General features: G+C 36.5%; 1 protein-coding gene across 15 annotated transcripts in view; it reads left to right on the forward strand.

The window, feature by feature from the left end:
* Window positions 1-14,063, forward strand: part of LOC140593719 (IQ motif and ubiquitin-like domain-containing protein) — a 131,041-nt gene that overhangs the window by 16,016 nt on the left and 100,962 nt on the right. For 12 of the 15 annotated variants that reach the window (XM_072755151.1, XM_072755146.1, XM_072755147.1 and 9 more), the window contains 2 exons: window positions 7,080-7,290; window positions 12,713-12,888. The exons of the other annotated variants lie outside the window; for them this stretch is intronic. In XM_072755151.1, coding sequence (XP_072611252.1) covers window positions 7,080-7,290; window positions 12,713-12,888 — 387 coding nt within the window. The remainder of the gene's footprint in view (window positions 1-7,079; window positions 7,291-12,712; window positions 12,889-14,063) is intronic. 15 annotated transcript variants of the gene reach the window in all.

Raw genomic sequence — 14,063 nt, forward strand, 5'->3', positions numbered from 1 at the left:
TCATTTTCCCACACGTATAGAGCACAGTTGAGAGCATGCCATGTGTCAAATTGTGTGTCTTGAATTCTTTACTGAATAGCTTCTGGATTGGGTTAAGCTTAAAGAATACCTACTTAGTTTCTTCCTACCCGAAGGTGCTCAACTGAATTGCGTAGTTTTAACACTTGGCAGTTGAAATGGAAAAGACCGCTTATTAGTGAAGAAAGAAGTAGCGCTGACTAGCAATCCTCCTTCTTCCGTGCTGGGTGTTTCTGGCTGATTCAGACTCAGTGTTAAGGGTCCTCTTGGATTATGACTCAGCTTTGCTGGGTCTCTAGCTCAGGGCATCATTTGAACAGAAGCAGCCCTTGATGATGACAAAGACTCAAGCCTTTTAGGCTAGTGCAACACAAGTACAAGTGTATGAAAAGTTACGGAATCTGTGCCAGACTATGTCAATGCAGTGCTCCTCTCATTGAAAAGTCTTCCTGTGAGAAAAAAAGTAACCAGATTAAATAATGTGATTTACATTGTGGTGCAGGGTTCCTGAGGACAATTGTATCCTGTTAAAAAGGTAAGAAGCAGTCTAGGCCAACAGAATCGTAGGCCACATTATGAGTACCACTGTGAGAATTTAGTTTTTTAAAAAGATTTTATTTATTTATTTGAGAGACAGAGAGCACGAGCAGAAGAACAGGAGGAGAGGGAGAAGCAGACTCCCCGCCAAGCAGGGAGCCCAACATGGGGCTCCATCTAAAGATCCCAGGATCAGGACCTGAGCTGAAGGCAGATGCTTAGCTGACTGAGCGAGCCACCCAGGCACCCGCCACTATGAGACTTTTAGACAGATTCCTCCCCACTCGATGTCTCTCTAGTGGTGATGGCTGTTAAATCACAAGATGTCCATTGCTCTTTACTACTTTCTTTTTGAGACTCCGAAGAAGCATCTGATTATTAGGGCCAAAGTTTGACTAATATTCAAGATACTAAAATTCTTTGAATTACTGTCTTACCAACTCAAAATTGTCCAGTACACCATATATTTCATGTTATTTATTTTTTCAAAATTAAACAATTTTTATTGAGCTATAATTGATACATAACAGTATTTTTTTTCAGGTATACAATTTGATATTTGTAGTACATGTGAAATGATCATCACAGTAAATCTAGTTACCATCTGTCCCCATACAAGGTTAACTTTTAGGATTTATTCTCATGACAACTTACAGGCATGCTTCATAATATAATTAACTATAGTCACCATGCTGCACGTTACATACCCATTTATTTTATAACCGGAAGATTTTACCTCTTGACTCCATTCATTTCACCTGTGCCCTAACCTTCTTCCCCTCTGGCAACCACCATTCTGTTCTTGACATCTATGATTTTTGTTTGTTCATTTGCTTTGTTTTTAGATCCCACATATTAACTGAAATCACATGGTATTTGTCTTTGACTTATTTTACTTATCAAAATTCCCTATAAGGTCCATCTATATTTTTACAAATGGCAAGATTTCATTCTTTATTATGGCTGAGTAGTATTCCATAGTGTGTATAGATATATTTATAGATATATAGATGTATAGATGTATATCTCGCATCCTTTTTATCCACTCATCCACCAATAGACACTTAGGTTGTTTCCATAGCTTGGCTATTCTAAATAATGTTGCAGTGAACATGGGGGTTCGTGTATCTTTTTGAATTAGTGTTTCTTTCTTTTTCTATTTTTTTTTTTTTTTGGCCAAATACCCAGAGGTGGGGTTGCTGGGTCAAATGGTAGTTTTGTTTTTAATTTTTTGAGAAACCTCTATACTGTTTTCCATTGTGACTATATCAATTTACATTCTCACTACAGGGCACAAGGGTTCCCTTTCCTCCACATTCTCACCAACGCTTGTTACTTCTTATCTTCTTGATAATAGCCATTCTAACAGGTGTGAGGTGATATCTTACTGTAGTTTTGATTTGCATTTTCTAGATGATGAGTGATGTTCAGCATCTTGTCATGTGTCTGTTGGCCATCTATATGCATCTGGGGAAATGTCTATTTGAATCCTCTGTCCATTTTTAAATTAGATTGTTTTCTTGCTTTTGAGTTTTAGGAGTTGTTTATGTATTTTGGATGTTAACTGCTTCTCAGATATATGATTGCAAATATTTTCTCCCATTCAGGAGGTTGTCTTTTCATTTTGTTGATGGTTTCCTTTGCTGTGCAGAAGCTTTTTAGTTTGATATAGTCCCACTTGTTTATTTTTGGTTTTGTTACCTTTGCATTTAGAGTCAGATAAAAAAAAAAAATCATTGCCAAGACTGATGTCAAGTAGCTTACCACCTATGTTTCCTCCTAGGAGTTTTGTTTGTTTTGGGTCTTACATTCAAGTCTTTAATCCATTTTGAGTTAATTTGTGTGTGTGGTATGAGATAATACCTAGTTTCATTCTTTTGCATTTCAGTTTCCCCATTGTATATTCTTGCCTTCTCTGTCATAAATTAATTGACCATATATGTGGGGGTTTATTTCTGGGTCCTCTATTCTGTCCATTGATCTATATGTCTGTTTTTATGCCAATAGCATACTGTTTTGATTACTCTAGATTTGTAATGTAGTTTGAAATCAGGGAGCATGGTACCTCCAGCTTTGTCCCTTTGGTAACAAAGTTAAGAGGGATGTGGAATGTCTCTTCTTTGAAATTTAGCACGTTGGTTGTAAATCAAGGCTGGTTTTCTCTATCAACGTGACATACGTCCCCCTTGCAAGAATGGTATGTTTCATTCTTAGTTATCTAATTTGAAATAACAAAGTTTCTGGTAGATTATGATTTTAGAGAACTAGATTTCTCAGTAAGTAAGAAAATAGCAGTGACTCCAAGGAGGGGATTGTCAGGATATTTTATAGCTGCAGAATGTCCTTGAAAGAAATATTGTTTCCCATTAACTTCATAACTGACTTTATTAGGGCCTGTTATTCCATCCTGATAGGTTTTTATGTTCTCAGTCCAAACTAATTTTTGCTTTTTTACTGTACAGGGTTTGGATGGTGGCTCTGTGATGTCATATAATTTTTTAATAAGGAAGTAGGGAAAATGGATTAGGTGAGGAGGTGGAAATCTCTACAACACTTTCCAAAATCCAATACAATGATTTTAGAGGAATAAAAAAATATACAGGAACAAAGAATACATGAGAAAAGAGAAGAGTAAATGCCAGTCTATTATTTTAAAGTTGTAAAGAAGACAGAGAAATGTTAGCTTGACTTACTTAAACTGAGGAAGCGAAAATCTAAATGCCTGCCAAGGGGCATGGCATCAGGAACCAAACAGATTTGCCCCATGGAATCCTGGAACATGAATAGGAGGTTCAGAGGGGGTCGAAGTGGGATGTGAGGTGTAAACAGAGCGGTTGATTAAAAGCCAGTATAAGGAGTAAATTTCCATTTAATAAGTTCTTCTTTTGCCCACTGATTCCTTTCTACTTGTATTATATTTATTTTATTCTTGGGCTTTTTATAAACATTTTATTTATTCAGAGGGACAGAAGAAGAAAGAGAGAGACAGCATGAGTGGAGGGAGGGGCACAGGGAGAGGGAGAGAGAGAATCTTAAGCAGACTCTGTGTGGAGCACTGAGCCCAATGCAGGGTTTGATCCCAGGATCCCGAGATCACAACCTGAGTGGAAATCAAGAGTTGGTTGCTCAACCAGCTGTGCCACCCAGGCACCCTCGAGCTTCTTGATTTCAGTACTTAGTACTTACTTTAAATCTTTTTTGTTTTAACAAGGTTGTATTATGTATGACTATTGATATTTTTGTACTCATTCTTACCATCTCATTTTGGTTTTTATTTGTTCTTCATATCTTGTTTATTTATTCTTTTACTAACCTTTCTTTATCTCTGTTAGTTTGACTGAACTTTTTCGTTCTTTTTTTGTTCTTTCATAATCCAGAAGCAGGTGCCATATTTATTTCTCTTTTTCTAATGGTGCCTCATAAAAAGTTTTAAATTTTTTTATTTCCTAATTTTTTTTTAATACCTAAAGCATATTTATTCAGGTTCTATCTTTTCCATGAATAAATCAAGGACTTTAGCAGGCTTTTCTGTTTTTCATTTCTTTGTCCTCCTCCCTCATTCCTCCTATCCAGTGATGATCTGCAATTACAATTATATATATAATTTGCTATATACTTACATTTTCTACATAATTATAACTGCTTACTGTTATATGTGTTTATATTGATATATATGATATTTTTACAAATAAGATATATTTAGCTTGATAACTCTCTTGGAAATTTTTGCTCAATCTTTAAATTTTTCCCTTTTAACTTTTTTAATAAAGATTTTATTTATTTATTCATGAGAGACACACAGAGAGAGGCAGAGACACAGGCAGAGGGAGAAGCAGGCTCCACGGAAGGAGCCTGATGCAGGACTCGATCCCTGATTCCGGAATCAGGCCCTGAGCCAAAGGCAGATGCTCAACTGCTGAGCCACCCAGGCATCCCTTAACTTATTTTTCTTGCTAGAACACATTGTCTAATAATTCTTTTAGAGATTATGCATGGGAGATAAACTATCTTAGTCTTGTTGAATCAACCTCATTCTTGAAGTTTAATTTGTGTGTAGACAGATTTAAACTTATTTTCAAAATTATTTTTCTTTATAACTTTGAAGCTCTATTTGTTTAAAAGTCTGATGCCAATTTCTCATTTCTTTGTTTTCTCTTTCTGGAAACTTTTAGGATTTTTACTTTACCCTTAGTAATCTTATTGTGATATGCTTGGGATTTGTTCATGAACCCTTTCTATCTGAGTGCTCATGTCTTTCTTTAGTTTGAGGACATGCTCTTTTATTATATTCTGAGTAATTTCTCTAATCAACTTTCTTCATTCTGTCTAGAAATTATATCAGACATATTTTGGAATGTCTGCATTTATCTTCCATGTCTCTTAATTTTCTTTCATTCATTCTCATTTTTATGACTTTTTACTCTTCATTCTAAAAGACTTTCTCACCTAAGTTTCTTGCTTACTAATTTCCTCTTAGGCTCTGCACATTCATGCAGGTCATTTTATAGTCAACTACTTGCTCTCCACCAATATCTATTCTTCTCATTGTGATAAAGCTTTAGCTGGACACCTGGCTGCCCCATTGCAGACTATGTTTCAAAATCTCTTTCGTATATTGGTAATGCCAAATAACTAAGGCCTGAAAATGAAATGTAAAGGGAAGTGATGTATGCCACTTTTTAAAGTCACTGGGTTGCAATTCTTTTGTCTTTTTTCTCCCTGTCTACTTTTCAGAAGATGATGAGAAATAGATCAGCCACTAGGGCAGAAGAGTGGGAAGCCATTTGTTGAATATAATAGAGCTTCCTACCAGCCCTAAACTGCTTGCTAATCCCTGGATTATGATGTAAAAGGGTAAAATTTATATATTATTTAAAAGACTGTGATTTGGTGTCATTATTTAATAAGTTTAACAAGTTTAATAGCACCCAAGTTAAATGCATTCTAATTGATTTTTTAAAATAAAAAAATTGTTTTTTAAATAGTGATTCAATATCCTTTTCTTTTCCTCCATCTGAAAATGTTAATTCTAGTCTGGTCTTGGCTTTTGTTTTGTTTTGTTTTACTCTAGTACAGTGGTTCTAAACTTTAGCAGACATCAGAAACTTGTAAGATACAGAATCTGTGCCCCACCCAGGATTTCTGATTCAGTAGCTCTGGGGTGGAGCTTGAAAATTTGCATTTCTAACAGTTCTCCAGATGATACTAATAGTGCTGAGTTGACCATCACTCTTTGAGAACCACTATTCTAGTAATTCTGTTTCACACAAAAGTAAACTTTTTTTTTGTTGTTGTTGAATGAGGAGCCTTATATTTTGTGGGCTCTTCCCAAATGTTTGGTTATTCTTGGGTGTGTAGGCAGGGTATTGAGATCCCTGATGTCCAGTGTGCTACCCATATTTATTTACTATAGCCTTACGGCAGTGGTTTTAGGAATGGCTAAGCCTTGATTCTGGAAGAGAGCTAGTTTTCTGAAGAAGGAGCTTCTATTCATCTAGGGGGTTGCCAGGGACTCTAACTGTTCTTGCCCAGAGGCAAATACTTCTGTTACTGTTTACCTGAATTGTTTTAGAGATGTCTGTCCCTTTTGTATTTCTCACAGGATGCACTGGTTTGGGGCTTGAAGCAGTCTCACAGACCCTTGTGTGTTTTCTAGTTTACCTTTCCCATGCAGGATAGGCATAGATTCCTTCTCCAATATATTCTTCCTGCCTCCTTTCTTGAGGGAATTCTTCATAGTGTCTGTTCTTTGGAGGACTCCTTTAGTATGATCCAGTATCATTATTGATTTCTGCTTATATGATTTTATATAATTACCAGGGATTAGGATACAGTACAGAGATGTGTCAGTGTATTCCCTGTCCTCAGTTTTGATCTAGCCTCTCCATATTTTATTTTTATTTATGTGTTTGGTAAATAAAAATGTAAACTCAGCTACATTGCAAGTTTCTTGAGGACCTAATACTATACTATAACCTCAGACATATTTATATCTCTCACAATTTAATACATACTTGTCTGCTTGAGTCTCTCTTCTATCCAGCCTGCCTTTGATGGTTTCTACATATAACCCTATCTACTTTGTGTTTAGATAATGGAAGTTTTAAATATGAGCCTAAGCTAATGATGGTTAAAGACAATATTCATAACAATAATATATTCATTGAGGATTTGTAACGGTGAAGCTAAACTTTATATGCAAAATAAACCAAAATCAAAAAACAAATGAGTAACAGAGGCAAAATCTAGACTAAATTTTACTCCAGAGACTATGCTTTTAAGCATTGTACCTACTGCCTCCTAGGAAGGCATATTTGCTAGATTTCAAAGTCAAATTGCTGATGTGCATTATCCACAGCTTATATGTTCTAATGGGTTTGAGAATCTCTGGCATAGAGCTAAACCTAGACTCGGTACTTTATAAAAGTTACTACATTGGAATAGAAATAATCACCATTGCTTTTTGTTATTATCTGATATAGTTGATGATAAACACTTTTGATTTCCTTTTAATTGAACTATAGGTAATAGTGTTACAGACTTACTATAGACAATGGCATGCTAAAGTCGTAGTAAAGGATTTAAAAAGACAGAAAATGTTAAGGTTGAAGTGGGAAGCAGAGGAAGAACTAAGGAAGATAAGAGAAAAAGAAGAATGGATTAAATTGGACTATTACCGGAGGCATAATCCTCAAACAAAAGAAGATTTTGAAGTTCTTTATAATGCACTGGAACGTAAGTTTGAAACAGCCTTTGTGTACAATAATAATTTTATAATTTTTCACTAGTAGAAAAAAACAGGTTTACTAAAGACAAAAGGAAGATATTATTTCAGGATGATGTCATTTTGGATTAGAGAATTTAAAGAGATGAATAATGTTTTATATTCGGGACAGGAATTAAGGCAGGAATGAAATTGGGAATGCCTTTATATTAACAATGGATAAATAAAATGTGCGTACTGCTCTGTAAATTCTGTGGTTTTAGTGTGTTATCTCACTTGATCATCCCTGTGAGGTAAAAAGAAAAAGTATTGTCCCATCTGGGTCTCTGATGGTCTTGGGAAATTGTGAATTCAGAGTTGAACCATTTGGAATCCCTCAGTTCAGCATCCTGTCTCTGATTCTGCTCTTTAGGGAGGGTACGGGTAATATCTTTTAATTACCACCCATTAATGATCAATATAAATGTATATTCTCAACGCAAGTGACTTTTATGCTTTGTTTCTTCCACGAGATGTGTACTAGTAATTGGCACAATTAAAAACTTCAGTTACTTGACCGATCAAGCACTCCCTACTCAGGGCAGTAGATACACTTTTCTTGCAGCCTTTTCCCATTGCCCCCTTCCAATCTCAGCTTAAATGTCACTTACTCAGAGGCTTCTGTGACTAACAGGAGAACTTGGATTCTCCCCAAAGTTTTCATTTATGTCATCACCACAATTTGTAATACATCTTTTTAACGTTAATTTTCCCCATTGGACTGTAGGCTCCATGACACAATAACTTTTTCTTTTTTTGGATGATCTCTCTTTTTCTGTGCTCAGCTCACATGCTCAACAAATACTGATAGAATGAATGATTGTCGATGAAGTGGAAACCCAAAGATGTTGTAATGCAGCATCTCTAGCTTGAGTAACAGAACATATCATTGAATATAATTTTAGGTGTCCGATACTGGGTCTGTTCATATAGCTATACGGTAACATGCTATTTACCAAAAGATGATTCGGTCAAACACTAGGTCTAACAAGCAATATTAATAAATTTATCTCTTTGTAACATGCAAAATCGAGTGGCTTTAGGAATGTGGCACAGCTGGAGGTGACAGCCCGCTCCCTTGGCTTTGCCTCCACTTTCTCCTAATTGTTGGCCTCTGCAGATACTTTCTGTTTTACTTTAAACTTCACTTCTATTTTCATTTTCTCTCAGAAGAAAACAAAATTTGTTTCTAAGTGTTAAGAGTTAGAACTGTTGGCAAGGTGTCTATGAGAGGCCTTGTTCACAAGTATAAAACTACAGTTCTGTTATAGCAGAACTCTACTCAGATAATATTTCAAATTCACATGAACAAACTAAAGGATAATGTTACTTTGTTCGGTTGACAGGTAGTTGTGCAAAACAACAGAAAGTTTGCTGAATGAGGTCCCACCTTTCCTACTTATTGGTGGCTATTAACTTGGACAGGTCACTCACTTCTAAGCTCCAGGTTCTTCATCTACAAAAAGACTTAATGATCTCTGGCACATTTACCTCACAGGACTTTATAAAAAGAAAATAAGTACTGCATTTGTGAAAGTACTTTTTTATAAGTTTTTTTTAAAGAGATTTTATTTATTTATTCATGAGAGACACTGGGAGAGAGGCAGAGACACAGGCAGAGGGAGAAGCAGGCTCCATGCAGGGAGCCCGACGTGGGACTCAATCCCGGGACCTGGGGCCACAACCTGAGCCGAAGGCAGACGCTCAACCACCAAGCCCCCCAGGCGCCCCTATGAATGTACTTTATTTATTTTTTTGAATGTACTTTAAAAGTGCAAAGACTTGTGCATATATGTTACTATTATGTGATAAATAATTTTATACAGATTTCCTATATTAAAATAGAACACATAGTTTGTATGTATAGACATGATTTATGTGGAAGAAAAGGAAATTTCTTACATAAAAGAGGCATTTTTTAAGTTTTCTTCCAGCCCTAAAATTCTAAATTAAAAGTCTCAGAGTAATAATTTTTAGGTTGTTTTGTTGTAGTCTTTGAAACTGCTGCCCTCCTGTGGCTCATGGTGACAATTGCATAGTTTGAATTCTAACTCCTAACAGGAAGTTTAGCTTTTCCTCTGGGTTCTGTCCCTCGTAATAAAGGCAAAATATATCACTTTAGGAAAATGAATTTAACTATGTAAGATAATATAATGTATCAAAGTCAAAGCCGTTTCCAGGAACACTATTTTATTTTCATGTGTTTTTTTTTTTTTCCTTTCCTTATGAGAGCAGTATGTTGAAGGTGACTCCTTTCATTGATCCGAATTGTCACTCTTACTTCAGATTCAGCATAGGAGTCATCGTCTTCAGGAAACTTCTCTTGACAGCATGAATTGGGCCCAGAGCCTCTTTTCCTTGTCCTTGATTCTCTGTAAACATTGCTTCTTGTGATCCCGGGGGGCTCAGCGGGTTAGCACCTGCTTTGGGCCCAGGTCGTGACCCGGGTCCCGGGATCGAGTCCCACGTCGGGCTCCCCGCATGGAGCCTGCTTCTCCCTCTGCCTGTGTCTCTGCCTCTCTCTCTCTGTGTCTCATGGATAAATAAATAAAATCTTTAAAAAGAAACATTACTTCTTTAACTGTCTACATTTGTGCCAAGGATCCCTGATAAGAGCGAGCCCTGCTCATTATATCTAGTGAGTATCTGTTGAATTGAATCTGCTAACCCTCTGCCTTGTTTTGACTTGTGCTGATGGCAGCTTCCGACTCTTCTCTAATTATTACTTGGTGATCTCAAGGGAGTCCACTGTCATAATCTGGCTCTGGGGATTTGGCCCGAATCTTCCTTGGTTCTCTCCATTCAGGCTTTCAGTCCATGAACGAGAATTTTAAAAAGCATATGCATATAAACTATAGTGGTGGACAAAATCTTGTATGTTCTGCTCTTTCTTTTTTGGAAATTGCAAGTTTATATCTCAGAAATTTTAGAATGTATATAGACTTTAGGACTAGTGCTATCCTTTCACTTTATAGTTGAACTTCAGACCCTGGAAATTGGATGATTTGTCCAAGAAGATAAGTTAAGGAGACAGAATAAATATATTCTTTCAAATGCACTAATCCCTTTAAGATCTTTTTCTTTAAAAATATTGGTGGCTATTGACATCTGTAATGGGCTGATGGCTCCTCCAAAATTCATATATTGAAGTCCTGACCCCAGTACCTCAAAATATGACTGAGTTTGGAGACAGGACCTGTGAAAAAGTAATTCAGAAAAAAAATAAGGTCCTACGTATGAGCCCTAACCAACATAGCTGATGTCCTTAGGAGAGGAGATTAGGACACATACACACAGAAGGTCACGTAAAGACCCTGGAGGATGGTGGCCCTTTAGGCACTGGGAGGGAGGCCCTCAGAAGAACCTGACCCTACCATCACCTTCATCTGGAACTTCTCTCTTCCAGAAGTGTGAGGAGATAGATTCCTGTTGTTTAAGCCTCCCAGTCTATGGCACTTTGTCATGGCAGTCCTAGAAAACTAATTCAGTATTCCAGGGTTTTGTTGTTTTTTTTATTAACATCATCCATGTTTTATGAAAGGGGTCAGAGTCTCTTGTTTTCTTCAATGTCTTTTCTGTATAGGCCTAGAAAGTGTTAATTCAGATAAAAAATAAGTTTTGTCCATCTACTCCTGATTCCTGTGTGTTTCCATTCCTTATCCGTAGTTGGAACGTGGTATTTCTCCGATACCGCATTCCATTCCTTACCATAGATTTACAGGGAGGTTGTTCATCTAATGGAGAATTTTACTGGAATTGAAGCCCATTATTTTCATTTCTAATTAGCTTCGCTGGATTTTTCCCTTTTTAAAAACCATGCTAATAACTTAAGCAAAATGTAAAGTCTGAATATACATGAATATAAGTGAATTTGAGTGCATATATCTCCAGATTCACCCAGGACTTAAGTATTAATCTAGGAGAGCAGTATATTGCTATTTGAGTTTGGCAGGATAGCTTAAGTAATATCCTAGTGGCCTAAATTTATTACTGGTCCCAAAGGCTTCTAATGTAAAACTGGAAGTAAAATAGGTTTACTTACTTATATCATTCAATTTTTATTTGCTTTCTGGGAGCATCTATATAATCCCATGAGATAAATATTCTCAGTTATTATTTCCAGAAGCAAGCAATTTTTCTCTTCTTTCATATAGTGCCTTTGGATATGTAGATTTTGTCCAATTTTTAAAAGTTCTTTGGGTTGAGAAAACTAAAGGATGAACTCATCAATCATAGATTTCCTGGACTTTCATAACATAATTTAGCCCTTAAATTTACAACCCCTTTGCTGGAGACAATTTAGCTTTTAAATTTAAAAATCTTCTTTTTGGATAGACCAAGCTGTACAGTGCCTGAATAATGTATTCCCGGTAAGGGACAGAGTGGATTCTTGTAAAGAATATCACTGACATGTCCTTGGCCTGATCAAGATGATTTCAAATTGATTCAAGTTGAGAGGAGGGAGAAGTAGTTTGATAAAACTGTAAAACTAAATATCATAAAAGTCAGTGGTTATAGCAGAAGAAGGCCAGAAACAACAGAGAGAACACGAGCAAGTGGAAAGGGCGGAAGGAGAGGGAGAGAGAGAATCTCAAGCTGACTCCCCACTGAGCGTGGAGCCCCACACAGGGCTGGATCCCAGGACCCTGAGATTGTGAACTGAGCTGAGATCAAGAGTCAGCCACTCAACTGACTGAGCCACCCAGGTGCCCCTAAAATAAATATTATTAATTTTTAAAGATTTTATTTATTTATTCATGAGAGATATCGAGAGAGATGCAGAGACATAGGCAGAGGGAGAAGCAGGCTCCCTGCCAGGGAGCCTGAGGCAGGACTCGATTCTAGGACCCTGGAATCAAGACCTAACCCAAAGGCAGACAGAGCCACACAGGTTCTCTATAGTTAAGAATCTGTTTCCTGGTTTGTCCCCCCCAGTCCTGTTTTTTTCTTTTGTTTCTTAAACTCCACAGGAATAAGATTATATGGTATTTATCTTTCTCTGACTGACTTCTTTTGCTTAGGTGGCAAAAGCAGTTATTCTCTTGATAGGAGATCAGAGTAGTATGTGTTCATGGCTGCTACAAACCCAAACCATATATTTTTTAATACTGGGGAGAACACGTGCTTACTTGGAGGCTTAATTTATCATCATTTTGGCTGATTTCCTTTGGTTTCTCTTTGTTTGACTCTAATTTTATTGCTTTAAGTTTCTCAGCTTCCATTTTATCCTATTTTTTCATATGTCAGGTGTACAATATGAATGCTTATATTCATGTTTAATTTTATTTAAATTGACATAAAAATAAAATACTATTTTTTGGGATATGATGGTAAAAATTTTTCTGGAAAGATGTGGGATTTTAAAAACTCAAGTCTTTCATGTTATTCCTCTAGTCTGGAGGCAAGAAGAATTTGCACGCATTAACCAGTCTTTCACTGGAGCTGAAAGGAAAGCTGCTTTGTGTGAACTTCTGGAAAAAGAGACCCAGATAATTGCTTCCATTGGGAGACATAGATATATTGCAAATATGGCAAACCAGGAAGCATTGATACAAACCTTTTTGGATAAGGTTAGTAAAGTAACAATTATTTAAATAAGAATGTACCCTGAGTTTAAAAATGTAGAATAATGAGCTGAAGAAGAGACTTACATTGTATGAATTTGCATGTTTAAATTTTTTCTAATACAGTGTTAGACTTTTAACTGTGGCGTAGACTAACAGTTAACAATTAACATGAAATTAATATGTTCTTAGCTACAAGGTTTCAGGCCATGAAGGAAAAAATAAAGATACCTTTGACTGTTCATTTAGCTTTAGGTTGGCTATGGAAGTTCGATGACTTGCAAATCCTGATGAAATGGACAGCTACTGAAGTCACAAAATGTCTGGGCTTGGGATGCCTCTTAGTAAAGCAACCTGGGGAAAAGAGCTATCGACTAGTGTTTTTGCTTTTGCTCACCAGGTCATTAACTGACTGGGACTTTCTGACCAAAAGCATATATGATTATTGAAAACCATGAAAACATACAATTAATGGAAAAACTAATTATCTTTTCATGTTGAAACTGCCTGTTTGATACTGATTGCGTAGCCTGTTTCCATAGTGACCAATCTCCTGTAAACCTGATCTTTCCAAACAAAAGCCAATCTAGACACAAGACGAAGAGTTCTTCAAGATCTTTGCCTTTAGTGATTCTAGTTGTATGGTTCTTATTACTTGAGAACATTCATTCTTAAAAACCATATTTTTTGGTACCATAAGTGCCCTACTTTCATTTTACTAATACACCCTCCTGTTTGATCTCAGATTTTCTTGTGGCTTTAACTACTACCTACAGCCTGGAACTTCCTGCAGGTCCAAGTCAGACCTGTCTTAGGAGCTTCCAGATCACATATCCACTTGCCTATTATTTTTATTGCTCTTTGGGTGTCCCAAGAGTACACCTTAAATTGACATGTAAACATTGAAATTACATCATCTCACCATTCTCTGCCTCCTCATCTCCAAACTGATCCTGTTTTGTAGCATTCACATAATTTATCTTTATGAATGTTTTTATCATCTATCCAGTTGCTTCAGGCAGACACTTGGGCATTATTCTTGACATTCCATCCAGCCACCAGACAGTTTGTTCTTGCTTTACTAATCGTCTCAATTCTTTATTTCTTCCTTTTCAAGCCCACTACTATTGCATATTAGGGAAATGGCTCTGCCATAGCACACTTGCACGTATCCAAACAGG

This window comes from Vulpes vulpes, chromosome 4 (assembly GCF_048418805.1).
Source record: "Vulpes vulpes isolate BD-2025 chromosome 4, VulVul3, whole genome shotgun sequence".
NCBI classification, from domain to species: Eukaryota; Metazoa; Chordata; class Mammalia; order Carnivora; family Canidae; genus Vulpes; species Vulpes vulpes.